The sequence below is a fragment of the Rana temporaria genome, chromosome 12 (genome assembly GCF_905171775.1).
Source record: "Rana temporaria chromosome 12, aRanTem1.1, whole genome shotgun sequence".
Lineage (NCBI taxonomy): Eukaryota > Metazoa > Chordata > Amphibia > Anura > Ranidae > Rana > Rana temporaria.
This window is the reverse complement of record NC_053500.1, coordinates 49,376,340-49,394,613: the sequence shown is the minus strand read 5'-3', so window position 1 is coordinate 49,394,613 and position 18,274 is coordinate 49,376,340. Positions and strand designations below refer to the sequence as shown.

Here is an 18,274-nt window from a genome sequence, read left to right as displayed (position 1 = left end):
ACGTGAATTACGTCCATCCCGATTCACGGACGATTTACGCAAAAGAAAAAAAAAATCAAATTTCAACGCGGGAACGACGGACATACTTAACATGGCAAGTCTAACTATACGCCGCAAAATAGCGGCTTTAACTATACGCCGGAAAAAGCAGACTAGAGACGACGTAAGAGAATGCGACGGCCGCGCGTATGTTCGTGGATCGTCGGAAATAGCTAATTTGCATACCCGACGCGGAAAAGGGCGTGAACGCCACCCAGCGGACGCCGAAGTATTACATCTATGATCCAAAGGCATACGAAGCCATACGCCTATCGGATCTAACCCAGATGCCGTCGTATCTTGGTTTGAGGATTCAAACTAAAGATACGACGCTGGAAATTTGAAAGTACGCCAGCGTATCAGTAGATACGCCGGCGTACTCTCTCTGTGGATCTGCCCCTTAGAAACCACAAATCAGTCTAGAATCTACTAGTCAGGGAATGTGAGTCCTAAATACATTCTGGACCTAACTGCTTCCAGTAGAGAAGAAATAAGGAATAAAATAACATAACCGGGATGCCTCCAAGAGAAAAAAGAGGCTGCGGGAGAGTTCTTTATAGTGTTGTGGGTTTCAGAGGCAGCTCTTTAATTAGGCAAATTAGGCGGTCACCTAAGGCCTCACAGTCACAGGGGCCTCGCGGCTGCCTAACTTACCCAATGCATTACCCCAGTTTTGAGGGACAGGGGACCTTAAAGCTGAGTTAAGAGCTCAGGCAGAGTTAAGAGCCCTGACTCAGGAGCAGGGCCGCCAGCATCCCTAACAACCAGTGAATATCGGTGACACCACCCCTTGTGATGTCAATGACCCAGCATGCCCTCAGTCAATGACGTCACAAGGGAGCAGGTTCACAGGTGACATTACCAGGTGGCCCCCGCCCCTTAGTTATTGAAGAGCAGGATCTGGGGGCTGCCTTGTTAAAAGGGGACTTCCAGATTCCAATAAGCCCCCTGCCCGCAGACCCCCACAACCACCAGCCAGGGCTGTGGGGAAGAGCCTCTTGTCCTTGAATTATTTTTCCCATCATGGGTGTGAGTGGGGGCCCATGTCAAATTTTGCCTAAGGCCTCACAAAGCCTAGAGCCGCCTCTGGTGGGTTTATTAGATGGTTGGATGAAATGTAAGTAGAGGAAGTAAAATGCAATGGTGTACTTACATCTGTGAGGTTGCTAAGCTCCCTAATGGGGGATCAGACAACCTGGAGTGAAGAAAGCCTGCAAGGAATATAACTGTCCCTACCCAGAGAATGGCTGCACTTGATGCATAATGGGGAAATCCGGCTGATCCTTTGAACCGCAGTCTCTAGATCAGACTTTCTCAACCTTTTCAACACAGAGGAACCCTTGAAAAAACTTTACAGTTTTAGGGAACCCCTGCTAAAAAATACTTAGGGGCAGATCCACAGACAGAGTATGCCGGTGTATCTACTTATACGTACTTTCAAATTACCCGCGTTGTATCTTTGGTATCTTTGGTTTGAATCCTCAAACCAAGATACGACGGCATTTGGGTTAGAACCGACAGGTGTACGTCCTCGTATGCCTTTCGGATCTAAGATGCAATACTTTGGCGTCCGCTGGGTGGCGATCACGTCGTTTTCCGCGTCGGGTATGCAAATTAGCTATTTCCGTCGATCCACGAACGTACGAGCGTCCGGCGCATTTTTTTACGGCGTCTCTAGTCGGCTTTTTCCGGCGTATAGTTAAAGCTGGTATTTTGCGGCGTATAGTTAGACTTGCCATGTTAAGTATGGCCGTCGTTCCCACGTCGAAATTTGAATTTTTTTTCTTTTGCGTAAGTCGTCCGTGAATCGGGATGGACGTAATTCACGTCTAAGTTAAAAAAATGACGTTGTTGCGACGTCATTTAGCGCAATGCACGGCGGGAAATTTAGAAACGGAGCATGCGCAGTTCATTCGGCGCGGGGACGCGCTTCATTTAAATGAAACACGCCCCCTAATCGCCGATTTGAATTCCACCGCCAAAGATACACTACGCCACGGTAACTTACGGCGCGAAATCTTTAAGGATTCTAAATTACGCCAGGTAAGGTACGGCGGCGTAGCGTATCTCTGATACGCTGCGCCGATCTATTTCTATGTGGATCTGGCCCTTAATCTACAGCCCATGATGCATTAGTGTGATGGTCAGTGAGAAGAATCCTAACACTTGTGGTCAGTGGGAAGAATCCTAACCCTTGTGGTCAGTGGGAAGAATCCTAACACTTGTGGTCAGTGGGAAGAACCCTAACCCTTGTGGTCAGTGGGAAGAATCCTAACACTTGTGGTCAGTGGGAAGAATCCTAACACTTGTGGTCAGTGGGAAGAATCCTAACACTTGTGGTCAGTGGGAAGAATTATCACTTTACAGATAGCTAAAAAGATCATTGGTGTCAGTGGCAACTTATCTGGGAGGCAGAAATTGCTTATTGCTCAAGGAACCCCTAACAACCTCTGGAGGAACCCTGGCTGAGAAACCCTGCTCTAGATTCTGGTATATTCACAATAAGAGGTCTTTGAGTCCCAAAAAACAGGAAAGTGGTGTCAACAGAGGTGACCAAATGTAAAGCCGAAGCTGAGAAGTGGATTCTTCCTAAATGTATTATATATTGCTCACAAAATAGTATAAAAGCACTGTTAACGCGTTTCATGGCATGTCACTAGCCACTTCCTCAGGATGCTGCATTTTTGTTTATCAGTGTTTTATGCACCATCCTGAGGAAGTGGCTAGTGAAACGCATTGCTGTTTTTTTATACTATAATGTGAGCAATAAATATTGAATAATAAATATTGAATAATTGAATTTATGAAGGATCCACTTCTCAGCTTCTCCTTCACATTCAGACGCCTCCACAAACACCAGTTTCCATTTTAGGGGGCTCAAAGACCTCTTACAAGGAATACAATTGTTTTTTTCTGTTTATTCATTTTAGGTGCAGTTCTCATCTTTCTTACCTTTTCTGCATCATGTTATTTTGGTATACTAACAACAATTGAAATTGTGGTGCAAACAAATGCTAATGTACCATCCACATGAGTTAGCCTCTACCCCCTAGATAAATGTGAAGATATGCTTATGTAGCATAAAAATTCCATAGGAAATCCCACCAGTGCAAAACAGTGCCACCTATCAATGCCCACAAGTGCCACCTATCAATGCCCACCAGTGGTGTCAATCAGTGCCTCATGAGTGCCACTTAGCAGTGCTGCCTATCAGTGTCACCTATTAGTGCTGATCAGTGCCCATTATTGCCAACCATCAGTGCCCATCACTGCCACCCACCAGGGCCCATCACTGCTAGTTATCAGTGCCAGCTTTCAGTGCCACCTATCAGTGCCACCTATTAGTGCCACTTCTCAGTGCCCACCAGTGCCATCTATCAGTGCCACCTCTCAGTGCCCACCAGTGTCACCTATCAGTACCCACCAGTGCTGCCTATCAGTGGCCAAACATGCCACCTTATCGGTGCCCATCAATGCAGCCTATCGGTGCCCATCAGTGCAGCCCATCAGTGCAGCCTATCGGTGCCCATCAGTGCAGCCTCATCAGCGTACATCAATGAAGAAGAAAAATTACCTGTTTGCAAAATTTTATAACAAAATATAAAACGGTTTTGTCTTTTTTTTTTTAATTCGGTCTTCTTAAAAAAAAAAAAATTAACAAAAAATAAAAACTGCAGATGTGACCAAATACCACCAAAAGAAAGCTCTATTTGTGGGGGGAATGATAACAATTTCATTTGGGTACAGTGCAATCGTCGTTCAAAGAGTGACAGCACTGAAAGCTGAAAATTGGTCTGGGCAGGAGGGGGGTGCCCAGTAAGCAAGTGGTTAACCATTGTTAACCACATTTGGCATACTGACATTTGGTATTAGTGTTGGTATTAATTGCTGTTATGTAGTGAAGAGGATACCCACAGCCACAGTTTTGGGTGGAAAAACAATAGACCTCTGCTGGAAACAAGCCCAACCTAACTGGATTGCTAGTTCTATTTAGGATGATAAAATGAACAAAATCAACTAAAAATCATTATATACTGTATATTTTGTGCAATAGAAAACAGGAAGGCTCTTAATACAGGAAAAGATCCAAATTCTAAGGCAGGAAAATATGCAGGATTGCAATATGATGGGTACATCGGTGACAACAATGAATATGTGTCTCTCTTTTGTTACAGAGTAAGAATGAAGCCAAGCAGGAAGCAGTAGAGAACCTCAGTGCTCTGTCTGATAACTGTAAAAAAGAGGTCACCAAACTGACAACTAAGCTTGAGGTTTGTATGTCAACTTCTGTGGCTATGATCATGGCCGGATCTAGTTGGTGTAATCTGGGGGTGCAGAAAAAAAAGTCAAGGGGCCAGTACAATCCCCACAATAGTTGCCCAAATGTTTATCAAATCACTATTTTCACATAAAAAAATACACTAAAATCATTATTAGCACGCATACACAACAACATAACTTACACAGTTCCTGCTAAATTCCTACTAAGGCCTCATTCACATAAAGCATACTCTTGTGTACATGCATGGGGATGCACAGGTGTTCCATGTATCCCTGTGCAGGCAGTCCCATTCATGTCAATTGATACAGTGGTTGCACAGATACAGTCGCTGCTCCCAATCTGAAGTTCAGGGACATGCACTCATACCCATGCGGATGTCAAATCGAGAGCAGCGGCTGTGACTGTGCAACCATTGCTTGCCAATTGACATCAATGGGACTGCCTGCACAGGGATGCACAGAAGGTAAACACAGCCCCTCAAGAGTAAATGCTGTAAAAATTACCCCTGTGTGCCTTTTTCTTTTGTTGGTGAGACATCAATGGTATAAACAGCCCTTAGCTGCACTGCAGATGAATAAATAGAAGTCTAATCATTCGCACGCTGAAGCATAGTAAACAGTTTACTATGCTCCAGTGATGAATGAACACATGAACAATTGGTAGCTCACTGTGTTCATTTAGAAGGGCCGGTCAACATGAAATGTTTATCAGCCCCCCTTCCTCCCCACTCTCCATCCTGACACCGATCCCCCGCCCCAGCTGCTGTAGCCAGCAGGAGGGGGAGGAGGGGGGCCGGGCAGCAGCACCGCAGGAAGGGGATCATGTGGGAAGGGGGGTGGTCAGTACAGACGCAGTCTAGCCAAAAAGAGTACTCCTTTGTCCTCTGTAATGACCTTAAAGTGAATAATTCTACACCAAGTTCACCATATTGACCACTTGTATTTATATATGATGATCATATGTGTATCTAAATCTGCTAGTGCATTTAACACCCCCTCCCCCACTCCTTCTCAGAATGGCAATGCCGCAGTTCAGATGTGCCTCCTGTGCTCATCCATCCATACTTCCGGAAGAGTTGTACAGATTTTTTTAGTCAGACAGGGCATAGGTAGATGAAATGTTGTGCTATGAGATGTTAATGTCCACATTAATTTATCCTAATAATTTACCAATTCCGTTGTTTCTGATATATGATAATTCAATTGTTCCCTACAGCTGGCCTTTTTTTTATTTTTTATTTTCTAATCCCCATTATTGGGGTTAAATTGATGGTCATTTTCAACAGCAGTGACAAGAAAATTTAAAGGAGCGGGATGGGAAATTTTTCTCAGAAAAACAAATTTCTAACAGTGTACAGTATGTGTTTTACATTTGGGGAATTACAGTCATTCTAAAATCAAATGTTAAAAGCAAACAACATCTTGAAGTACAGTAATAACTTGGATTGTGAGCATAATTTTTTTTCCTGGAAACATGCTTGTAATCCAAAGCACTTGTATATCAAAGGGAGAAAGAAATAATGGAAACTGATTCGTTCCACAACCATTTATTCATATAAAAATGATTATGGCAATACAAAATTACAGTACAGTATAAAATGTGTGGTGTATACAGTATGTGGCCAGATGTCCGGGGGCAATAGGAGCAGTAGAAGAATCACTGTTTTAATGTAAAAAAAAATTGGAATTACACTCACAATGTATATCCCGCGTTAAGGAGTCTGGTGTATACATTACTGTATGTGGCCAGAGATGCGGGGGCACTGGTGTATGCAGTACTGTATGTGGTCAGAGGTGAGGGGGCACTGGTGTATGCAGTACTGTATGTGGTCAGAGGTGAGGGGGAGCTGGTGTATGCAGTACTGTATGTGGCCAGAGGTGCAGGAGCGCTGGTGTATGCAGTACTGTATGTGGCCAGAGGTGTGGGGGCGCTGATGTATACATTACTGTATGTGGCTAGAGATGTGGGGGCGCTGGTGTATGCAGTACTGTATGTGGTTAGAGGTGCGGGGACGCTGGTGTATGCAGTACTCTTTGAGGTCAGAGGTGAGGGGGCACTGGTGTATGCAGTACTGTATGTGGTCAGAGGTGAGGGGGAGCTGGTGTATGCAGTACTGTATGTAGTCAGAGGTGCGGGGGCTCTGGTGTATGCAGTACTGTTTGTGGTCAGAGGTGAGGGGGCACTGGTGTATGCAGTACTGTATGTGGCCAGAGGTGAGGGGGAGCTGTTGTATGCAGTACTGTATGTGGCCAGAGGTTTAGGGGCGCTGGTGTATACATTACTGTATGTGGCTAGAGGTGCAGGGGCGCTGGTGTATGCAGTACTGTATGTGGCCAGAGGTGCAGGGGCGCTGCTGTTTACATTGCTGTATGTGGCTAAAGATGTGGGGGCGCTGGTGTATGCAGTACTGTATGTGGCCAGAGGTTTAGGGGCGCTGGTGTATACATTACTGTATGTGGCTAGAGGTGCAGGGGCGCTGGTGTATGCAGTACTGTATGTGGCCAGAGGTGCAGGGGCGCTGCTGTTTACATTGCTGTATGTGGCTAGAGATGTGGGGGCGCTGGTGTATGCAGTACTGTTTGTGGCCAGAGGTGCAGGGGCGCTGGTGTATGCAGTACTGTATGTGGCCAGGGGTGCGGGGGCTCTGGTGTATACATTTTTGTATGTTGCCAGAGGTGAGGGGGCGCTTTCTGAAGAACTCAGAGACACTCGGAAACTGTTGACACTTCCGGGTGTGTAACGCATGTTACGCTCGCCCCACTCAGCTGGGAGTGTCTCCGAGTTCTCCAGAAAGTGCTGGGAGCCACCAGCGCCCCGGATCTCTAGCCACATATAGTACTGTATACACCAGCGGCTTTACATGGATGAGCAACAGACTCCTTAACGCGGGATATACATTGTGAGTGTAATTCCACTTTTTTTACATTAAAACAGTGATTCTTCTACTGCTCATCTTGCAAAACAACTTTCGCATATCAAGTTACAATTTGAAAAATGTTGCTCATCTTGCAAAACGCTTGTATACCACGTTAGGCATCGTACACACGATAGGTTAACCAGAGGACAACGGTCTGAAGGACCGGTTTCATCGGTCAAAACCGATCGTGTGTGGGCCCCATAGGTTATTTAACCATAGGTTAGAAAAAAGCCAACTTGCTTTAAAATTAACCTATGGATTCATAACCGATAGGTCAAAAACGAGTAGGCAGGACCATCGGTTAAAAACCCGCGCATGCTCAGAATCAAGTCGACGCATGCTTGGAAGCATTGAACTTCGTTTTTTTCAGCACGTCGTTGTGTTTTACGTCACCGCGTTCTGACACGATCGGTTATTTAACCTATGGTGCGTAGGCGTGACGGACCATCAGTCAGCTTCATCGGTTAACCTATGACATCGGTCCTTCAGACCGTTGTCCTCTGGTTAACCTATCGTGTGTACGAGGCTTAACTCGCAAACCAAGGTATTACTGTACTTTCTAAGGAAGTGATCGAATGTGCTGAGAATTTTCATATGAATATTTGCATGAACGTTTGTTTGAAAATTTTCAATTGTATGGTCAGCTTTATTAGCGCACTGTCTAACGAGATGACAAATGCCAGGGCTGCATGTAATTTGACTTTAGGCTCTGTTAAGGGTTGAAGCCAGTGAGCTAATTACAGAATGCAGGAATGAGGATCATGGGAACCTTTAATACAAGCTGAGTACACTTGGCATTGTTGTTACAAAGAGGGAAATTGTAATATCCTGTTAATGAAACTGGAGTTTATTAGCCTTTTCTAGAAATGACCAATAACCATACTGATTGGGTGAAAGTATTACAGTGACAGTCATCTGGGTAATTCTGTACTTTTATATAGAAGGTGCAAACAAGTACTTTGGAATCAGAGAAGAGGCAGAAAGAGGAATTTCAGCGTTCACTGAAGGAAGAGGTAAAGTAATAATCTGTGCACTGACCATCTATCCACTATTCTACAACAAAAAAAATTGTATTTGGAATATACGGTACCTGTTACAATGGATACATGTCCAGCAAGTATGTGTGCAGCAAGTTAAAAATGAACTCTTTTCACTTTTTTTTATAAAAAGTCAGTGTGAAGGATGTCAGTGTAAATCTCCCTGCTTGGTTCATGTGTCACAAGCTATTGACATGTTAATGACCCTTCCTCAGCCAGCTCCCTAGTTCAAATGGTAATTGATTTATTGTGTGTGGGAAGGAGACCGGCCTTACTGTTTACAATGATTAGATAAGGGGCTCATGTTAATTATTCTGATTGCTTCATTGTGGTCAGGCGGTTACACCTAGTAATTAACTCCGCTGATGTCTTTATCTAAAGAAACATGTCTGCATGGTCGGCTCCGACTTGTCTCCTATAATCTGTATGGGAAACCCCACTGTGTGAGGGGGGCGTTCCTAACAGGCTGTAACCACATATAAGCTGAGTTTTTGTGTCAATAAAGTGTCTTGTTCCAGCAGTAAGCTTGTCTCATGTGTGGCTTTCTGGGCGATTCCAGGGATATCCCTCCTCGTGGAATATTGGGGTGATTGTCGTTATGGGAAGAAGGGAACGTTGACGGGGATATCATACCGATACCGTCACAATTGGTTGGTAGCAGCGGGATTTTTCCCTTCTATTCCCCTTCACACCCGGATTCCAAGCAGACACTGGAAGAACTACTGGAAGTTCGTGGAAGGATCGCTAGCAACAAAACCAAGCGGGTCATCATAGCAGAATTAATGGAGCTAGACCAGGAGGACGGGATTGCAGCAACGCCAGCAGTACAAGAGATGGAGACACCAGTGATTCAGGAGGAGGAATCGCCAGCCAACAAGCTAATGAGAGAGAAGCTAGCGTGGTTCGGCCCGAACCCAACGCCGGATGTGGTTCTGAAAGTGATGGACCTGTTAGCGGAGGAGGCTAAACAAATAAGGGACGCAGAACTACAGAAGGATAAACAAATAAGGGACGCAGAACTACAGGAGGCTAAACAAATAAGGGACGCAGAGCTACAGAAGGCTAAAGAAATAAGGGACGCAGAACTACAGAAGGATAAACAAATAAGGGACGCAGAGCTACAGTTAAAACTGGCAGCAGTCCAACAAGCAGCCGCACCTTCTACGAACAGTGAGTACAGCACAGCAGACGCAAGGAAGATTCCGTTTAGCGCTTTTAAAGCTTTTGATGAAAAGGACTGTGAAATTGATAACTACCTGGCAGACTTTGAGCGACAATGTAACCTGCACCGAATTGCTAGAAGAGAGTGGGTTGCAATATTGTCAGGCAAACTGTCAGGCAAAGCTTCTGATGCTTTCCGGACCGTGCCAGATCAGGATATCCATAGCTACGCCCGGGTTAAAGAAGCGCTCCTGGCTCGTTATGCAGTAACCCCAGAGTCCCACCGACAGAAGTTCAGGGACTCACGCAAAACCACGAAAGACTCTTACGCAGAATGGGCATGCCAGCTGTCCCTGTCGGCCTCTAACTGGGTTAACAGCAGCCAGGCCACCACCGCAGAGGACATTTTGCAACTAATGCTCCTGGAGCAATTTTACAATCACATCCAGACGGATGTCAAAGATTGGGTGAGAGATCGCAGGCCCATGACTCTACCAGAGGCCGCGAAGTTGGCGGATGAATATGCGGATACTCGCAAGACAAACCAGGTCACACCACGGGTACAACCTCCACAACCAACGGCGCCCTCACACCCACCAGCCGCTAGATATCAACCGCCTAACAGACCGATGACATCTAGCCCTCGCTACCCACGCCAGGAGGACAACGAACAACGCTGCTTCCGGTGCAAACAGTTGGGTCACTTCAAGCAGAATTGCCCCATGAACGACAACACCAGGTCAAATTGGTCTCAACCTGGGTACCGCCCACCAGCAGCAGCCCATTGTGTAGACTCGGCTTGGGATCTCCAGGAGCTGTGTCCGGAAGAACCATTGGGCACCCCTTACGAAGCCCTCATGGTACAATCTGTTATTACGGACAACAGGGAACACCATTGTCAGCTGGTCATGGGTGACAGCCATGAGCCGGAGGGGCCTTGGAGGGAGCTGGGCAGAAAGAGGCACCGCCAGCTACCCTCCAAGAAGAAGAGGTCCTGGAAGTCATATAACCAGCGGACCTGGGAGGAGAAGAAGCGACTGGAGGAGATGGAATCGCAGCGGGCGCCCCAGATGCGGGCCGAGATGTTCGCCAAGGGCCCACCGGTGGCCCCTTACACCACCACCCAGTTCCTGATGATGAAGGACCACGTGGAGAGCCTGCAGGACATGAGCAAGCAGGATCTGATCCGTGAGTACATAGAGCTGGAGGAGTGCATAAGCCGCATGGAGGAGGAGAACAACCACCTGAGGTCACAGCGGGCTGACCCCCCCAGGCTCCATGAACTGGAGATGGAGCTGGAGAAGCTCAAAGAGGAGAACCGGCGGCTGCGGAGGGAGCAGGGGGTGGCTGACCTTATGGGGCTCTGAGTCCCCTCTCCCCCCCCCCCCCGGACTCTGAGCACCAGTGCTACAGCATTTCAACAAATATAACTTTTTCTTTTTATGAATCTCCTGTGATTGTCACTTCAGAGCCATAACCTGCCCCCTCCCATAGCGGGACACCTAGACGGCGGCGCACAGACCCATTCGCTGTCTTCACACTGACTTCTGGTGACTTTGCAGATCGCACAAAGACTTGGGGACTGACCGGCGTGTGATCTGACGACCCGGTAGCATACCTGAGTCGGAAGCAGTTACCAATGGAGGTCAGTCACGCCAAACGGAGTTAACCTCGGACTAAAAGCTCTGAACCCGTCAACCCTACTGGACCAGGGAAGGTCCAACCGGGTTTGCCGGAGCAGGGAGAAAAAGGGGGGCCATTGTGAAGGATGTCAGTGTAAATCTCCCTGCTTGGTTCATGTGTCACAAGCTATTGACATGTTAATGACCCTTCCTCAGCCAGCTCCCTAGTTCAAATGGTAATTGATTTATTGTGTGTGGGAAGGAGACCGGCCTTACTGTTTACAATGATTAGATAAGGGGCTCATGTTAATTATTCTGATTGCTTCATTGTGGTCAGGCGGTTACACCTAGTAATTAACTCCGCTGATGTCTTTATCTAAAGAAACATGTCTGCATGGTCGGCTCCGACTTGTCTCCTATAATCTGTATGGGAAACCCCACTGTGTGAGGGGGGCGTTCCTAACAGGCTGTAACCACATATAAGCTGAGTTTTTGTGTCAATAAAGTGTCTTGTTCCAGCAGTAAGCTTGTCTCATGTGTGGCTTTCTGGGCGATTCCAGGGATATCCCTCCTCGTGGAATATTGGGGTGATTGTCGTTATGGGAAGAAGGGAACGTTGACGGGGATATCATACCGATACCGTCACAGTCAGCAGCTACAAATACTATAGTTGCTGACTTTTGAAAATAAGCCATTGTCTGGGGCCCAGTGATGTCTTCCCGCAACTTGTTCTTCTTACTGCTGCGGATCCCCGGCTCCTCCATTATGGATATGGGAGCCGACTTTGAGTTCACAAGGAATCACAGTGGTCTCTCCACTATACGTGCATGAGGTAACGTGGGACTGGTTCTGCAGCCTCCTGGGACATGTAAGGTGTCCCCGAAAGCTGCAGGCGGAGAATGTGGGCAAGAGCCAAGCTTGTGCACGTCTTTCCCATTAAAAATAAAATAAAAAATGTCAAAAGTGTTAGGGATGGGGTGGGGAGGGAATACGCAGAAATTTTACTTTTGAGTTAAGGTCCACTTTAAAGTCTTTTAGGCTGGGTTCACACTACTACACTACTTTCATCCTACTTTGCTCTGTGTTCAATGTTTCCCTATGAGAGCGTCTTGTAGCGTCCTACACAAGTCGGGCAGACTTTGAAAATGCTCCCTGTACTACTTTTGGTCCTACATTGATCCTACTTCAGGCCCATTGAATATCATTGAAGTCGGACCAAAGTAGTATCCTGTTCATGAAAGTAGGATGGATGTAGGACCAATGTAGGATAAATGTAGGACCAATGTAGCAGAGCAAAGTAGGATGAAAGTAGTGTAGTAGTGTGAACCCAGCCTCAGGCTGGGTGGTGGCGGAGTGTTCCTGCCTGGGGTCTGGTGCATCCCTGTTCACCGGTTCAGGTGCGAATCAGGTCCGAATTTTTGCCTGAATTTGCACCGGAAATCGAACCCAAACGCGCATTGACCTTTTTTCAATCCGGACCTGTGTGAACCAGCTCTATTGAGAGCCGGTCACACTTGTTTGCCATGCAAATTGAATGCTAAGAAACCCACATCCAATTTGCATATGTCTGAACCTAGCCTTATACAATATTATTGAACCAGGAGGTGAAAAGTCATTACAGATATGAATAATATTGCAGTGACAGTTGCCATCTGTGTCTTGTGGATAGCAATGCATGCTGTAGGTTTGACAGTGTCTATGCTTTTTTTTTTTTTTATCCAAAATACTTGACTGGTGTACAACTGCAGCTACTCTATTCTTCATTAACTCAAAATTCTAAAGTTATCCAAAAAATCTGAAAATTAAAGACCCTACAAACTATTCAAAAATAAATTAAAGGCATGGCATTGTGGGAGGATAGGTAAAAAAGCCATTGCTGCAACTTCTCCAAAAGTTAGATAAGCATAAAGAACGAATACAGGTTTAAGGATCTATAGAGCATAGGAGGGACAGAAAGGTTATCTGCAGGTACTGGCTAGTGCTACACAGTTATTATGTTAGAAAATTCTGATTTCTATGCCCATGTTACCAGTGACAGACAGGGTTGCCTAGTTGCCTACGCAGCACTTTGGCTTGGCCCCCTCATTCAATTACTGGTAACTATGTATTGATTGACAGCTAAATAGAAGTAAGCCGTGTTTAATTCTAGGTTGCAGTGGGAGGGACCCAACAGGCCATTGTCAGGATACCACAAGCTTGTTTCCCGCAGCATAAGGATTTCACACGGATGATCTAATGAGGTCCGCCTCTCAGTTTTTTAAGGCGGACCTTACCGGTAGGTCCATACATTCCTATGGAAAGGCTGGTGTAAACGGACTTGTGTCTATTTACACCCACCAACCGCCAAGTCCGATCTGGCCCATAAAAAAAAAAAGAAAAAAAGAAAGGGGATCTGTCATCCTCTGTTTTGGCGGATCTGATCGCAGGGTAGTCAGATGTAAAAAGACAGCGGACTCTATTTACTTTTGGCTGCCCATGGAGTAAAGCGCCCTCTGTCCGCGTCCTCTCTGCACAAACTGTGTGGGCACGGAACAGCAGGAGATCTGTGAGATGATCCCCTGCTGATCAGTATGGAATCTGCTCCGTGTGAAATAGACTTTAGTGTGACCAGAGACATAGAAGCTGTATAGAGAAAATCAAAATCAAGTCTGACTGAACAGTTGCCAGATAAAGCCAGCTCATATCACATCTGAATCAGTGGTTGAATTTCACCAAATCTGAGACACCCCTGATCAACAAAGGAATGGACCAAACAGTTTTATTCCAAAAACTGCTCACTATTTGGTGGCAATTTTCCCATTCTTCCTTCGCTAGCAACACATAATATAAGACATTGTTTAGATGCATTTTGATACAGGATTCCTTCAACAATAAAAGTGAATACAAGCAAACAAATCGTATCTCCCAGTGTAGCCAAATGACCAGATCTTGTCAATTGGCTACACTAGGAGATGTGAGTTGTTTGCTTGTATTCACTTGGCTTCAGTATTATGGTGAGATACTACGTGCTAGTATCCTACAGTGTGACCAGATATGTGGAAACTAAAGGGAAAACCAAACTCGAGGCCTAAAGCTAAAAAAGATTTGTAAAGAGAATTTTGTTTAGACATCGAGCCTAAAGCTGGCCATAGCTGGATTGAAATTCCACTGGTTCAGTAGGTACCAGCTAAATTTTGACCCATGCATAGCTCTGTTCCTGTTTGACACTTCCTGAACACACCTCTGCTCTGCATCACAAACTTACCCATCCTGGAACAAACACACGTTTGTTAGTTGGCTTTAACAGACAGCTCGCTAGGCTGTCAATTACAAAGTCTGGCCTGCCCACCCACCTACCCAAATTAGCATGTGTGTTCCAGCCAATGGATGAGGAAGCCATGCCTACACTCATACTCTTGGAACAATAAGAAAAAGGCAGAAAGATGGATTTTTCTGGTGCCCAGACATTTTTACACCTTATTAAAAAAATGACACAATTTTATTTTGAACATATTTGTTTAAAAAAAGTAAAGGTTTAAAGGCTTTACAAATAACATGCAATGCTTCCCTTTAAATGTTGCCCCGCGGGAGCAAAGTCCCCATACATTAAATAGAAACATCACAATATATAGCAGTACATTCAAACAATTCTGCATTTGCTGGGGATGATTTCGCCATGGGAAAATCCACCTCAGCACATTTCGTGGGAGAACCTGCTTCTTCAGGAGAGATAGGGGAGCAGTTTTAAAAACGAAAATCAAACAAAAAAAATACAGATTATCAACAATACATTATGAATAAAGAAATTAACACCATATAATAAATTGAAGCTCACCAAACTCTCTGAGGAACCACACAACAAGGGAGACGGGAACCAAAGTTTCCAAAGGACGCCTATCAGGCATCCAATCATAGCAGAGGACGAGATGTTTCCACTGTGCCCCAAGTGTTGCCACTGTGCCCCAAGTGTTGCCACTGTGCCCCAAGTGTTGCCACTGTGCCCCCCGTCTGCCCGCCTCTTACCTTGTCTCGGGTGGGCAGCGGGTGATGGCGGCAGGCAAACAGCGGTGTCTGGTATCCTCCATATCTTCCCCGACCCCGATGTCTTCTCCCACCCGCTCCTCCTCTCGTCCTCTGCTATTATTGGATGCCTGATAGGCGTCCAATCACAGCGCCTGTCATTTCAGCCAATCAGGTGACAGGAAACACAGACCCAGCGCACCTGATTGGCTGAAAGGGGGTTCAATGTTAGCAAAGATAATTCCTTTGTTTTGCTAACATACAGCTGAGTGAGAAACGAGCGCACAGCTTTGCGTCCGCTTCTCACATTTTTAGGCACCTATTAGAGCCAACAGCTCTAATCAGGTGCTTCCAAAAAACACCCCCACCGCTGTAATTCAGGTGCCCAAAAAGAGGCCGGACACCTGAATAGGGGGTGTCAGCAGCGACCATAGATAGATTCATGCTATGCATGAATCTATCTATGGGGATTAGAGCGGTGCAGGAGAGATGGGGCAGTGTTCCTGCGCCCTTTATGGACGCACCGCCGCTGGACACAGGTATCTTCATTCTAGCTACTGGATGACATTGCATGGCATTGTAGAAACAGATCCTTGCTTACCAAAATGTCAAATACTGCTTAATTCTACTTATGGATTCAAACTATGAATTTCAAGGGGAGGACTGAATCACTTTGCGCAGGCAGTTCTTATTTTGGATACATAAAAAATAAGTGCAGACTAGTTTAATTTGTTCCAAATACATAGCTGCTAGGAAGTGATTGTTAAACTCAGGTTTGACTTGCAACAGTCACTTTTAGTCCATATATATATATATATATATATATATATATATATACCGTATTTATCGCGGTATAACGCACTCCCGCGTATACCGCGCACCCCTAAAGTTGCCCCCAATCCTGTGGAATTTTTTTTTTTTGTACTTACAGTTTTGGTGTCAGGGCAAAAAAGTGCGCGGTATACGCCGATAAATACGGTATACAATAAGGCTATTGTGCAGTTGTGTGAAGATCATTTGTAAGGATACTTTTTATACAAAAGTCTTCATCATCTTTATGATGTACCCACTAGGTCTCAAGATGGAGATAACTTGAAATGTCTTATTAAACAAAAAATGTTTATCCTTTTAGAAAGGGAAGTTACTGGACCTGGAGAGCAATTTAACAAAGACTAGTACAATGCTCAAAACAGCAGAAGACAATGTATCCAAACTACAACAGCAGCTGGCCTTACAGCAGGTAAGCAGTTATAGTTATTTTAATTTACTGTGCTGTATGCCGTGTTGTATACATTGGGGGGGGGGCAAAAAGCATTTATTTTTCGTGGGGACAGATGAATGGCAAAAAAGTAATTTGTCGAAGAGTACAGAACAGTGGTGGAACTTTTATGGGTCCTGCTAGAGGTAGTCCTGGGGACGCTAGCTGTGAGAAATTGTTTGTGGTCCTGTAACCACACTAATCTTGATGGACAGCATACTGACAGGTTTGGTACCAGCTGATTGGCGAAAAGCCCACACGGTAGCAATATTCAAAAAAGGGCAGAGATATATTCCTAGAAACTACAGGCCTGTCAGTTTAACATTGATAGTATGTAAACTATTGGAAGGTAATGATAAGGGACTATATCCAAGAATTTTCTGATGAAAACAGTATCATTAGTAGCAATCAACACAGGTTTACAAATGGTTGTTCTTACCAAACCAACCTGTTAAAGCGGAGTTCCACCCAAAAATGGAACTTCCGCTTAACCCACTCCTCGCCCCCTTACATGCCACAATGTGGCATGTCATTTTTTTTGGGGGGAAGTGGGGGCTTCAGGAGGAGTGGGACTTCCTGTCCCACTTCCTCCTTCCGCCGAGGGGCTGGTAAGGCGAATAGCTTAATCGCCTTACTGCAGCCCCTCCCTGTAGGCGATCGCCTGTCCAATCGGACGGAGCAGCGCCGCTCACGCATGCGCAGTGATGCTCGCGCATCCGCAGTGTGTGCCCGGCCGTGAAGCCGAAAGCTGTCACGGCCGGGTGCCCACACTTGGAATGAAGATGGAGAGGGGGGGGGAGCGGAGCCCCGGCCGGCGCGTCGCTGGAACCGTCGAGCAGGTAAGTGTCAGTTTATTAAAAGCCAGCAGCTACACTTTTTGTAGCTGCTGACTTTTAATAAACATAAAAAAAGGCTGGAACACCCCTTTAACATTTACCAAGGAAGTAAGCTGCCATAAAGATAAAGGAACCTGTGGATTTAGTGTATCTGGATTTTGCAAAAGCAGTTGATACAGTCCCCCATACAGTCTGCTTAATTTACAAACTGCGGTCTGTAGACATGGAACATAGGGTTTGTTTATGGATAGAAAATTGGTTACAGGGGCGCATCCAAAGGGTGGTAATAAATAACGTGTACTCAGACTGGTCTGGAGTGGAAAGTGAGGTACCCCAAGGCTCTGTCCAGGGACCAACTCTGTTTTATTCATAAATTATATAGAGGTTGGTTTAAATAGTTCAATCTCAGTTTTTGCTGATGATACAAAACCAAGTAGAGTAGCAGCACACACACAGCAGATAGATATAGAAACTTTACAAAAAAACTGGTGTGGGCAACTACATGGCAAATGAGGTTTAAGATAGAAAATGTAAAGTAATGCACTTGAGGGCTAATAATTAAAACACAAGTTACTCACTAGGGGGAGAACCTTTGGGGGAATCCTGGATGGAGAAAGATCTGAGGGTCCTGGTTGAAAACAGATTCAGCAATAGCATGACATGCCAAGCTGCATCAAGCAAAATTAGCAGACCAGTGGCGGAACTATCAGAGGCGCAACAGTTGCACTTGCGACTTGGCCCTGGCATTCCGCCACTTTAAGGGGGGCCCCAAGACCACACAAAAGAGTTCCAGTCCGGCGCCTGATGTAGCAGCTGCTGGTACTCTCACCTCCGGCACTTGGCTCTGGTGACTGGCTTGCAGCTTGTGCGGGGTGTTTCTGTTCCCAGGCGCTGCGGTAACTCTGTACGCCATCTCCCCCTTCCTCCCCCCTCCTGCCTCACACACTAACACACAGACTGAAAGCCCCTTCCCCTCCTCCTCAGCTTGGATGTCAGCATAGGCGTGCACACAGGGTGTGCCAGGTGTGCCCAGGCACACCCTAATCACCCTATGCTGCACAGATTCCCACTACTGCCCTCCCTTTCCTCCCACAGCTTCCCTCCGGCTTCCTTCCTCTCCTTC

General features: G+C 45.9%; 1 protein-coding gene across 1 annotated transcript in view; it reads left to right on the top strand.

Annotated features, from left to right (window-relative positions):
* The window catches only part of CALCOCO2 (calcium binding and coiled-coil domain 2), a 153,842-nt gene that overhangs the window by 94,162 nt on the left and 41,406 nt on the right, over positions 1–18,274 (top strand). The window contains exons 11-13 of the mRNA XM_040331327.1: positions 4,215–4,310; positions 8,180–8,251; positions 16,190–16,297. Coding sequence (XP_040187261.1) covers positions 4,215–4,310; positions 8,180–8,251; positions 16,190–16,297 — 276 coding nt within the window. The remainder of the gene's footprint in view (positions 1–4,214; positions 4,311–8,179; positions 8,252–16,189; positions 16,298–18,274) is intronic.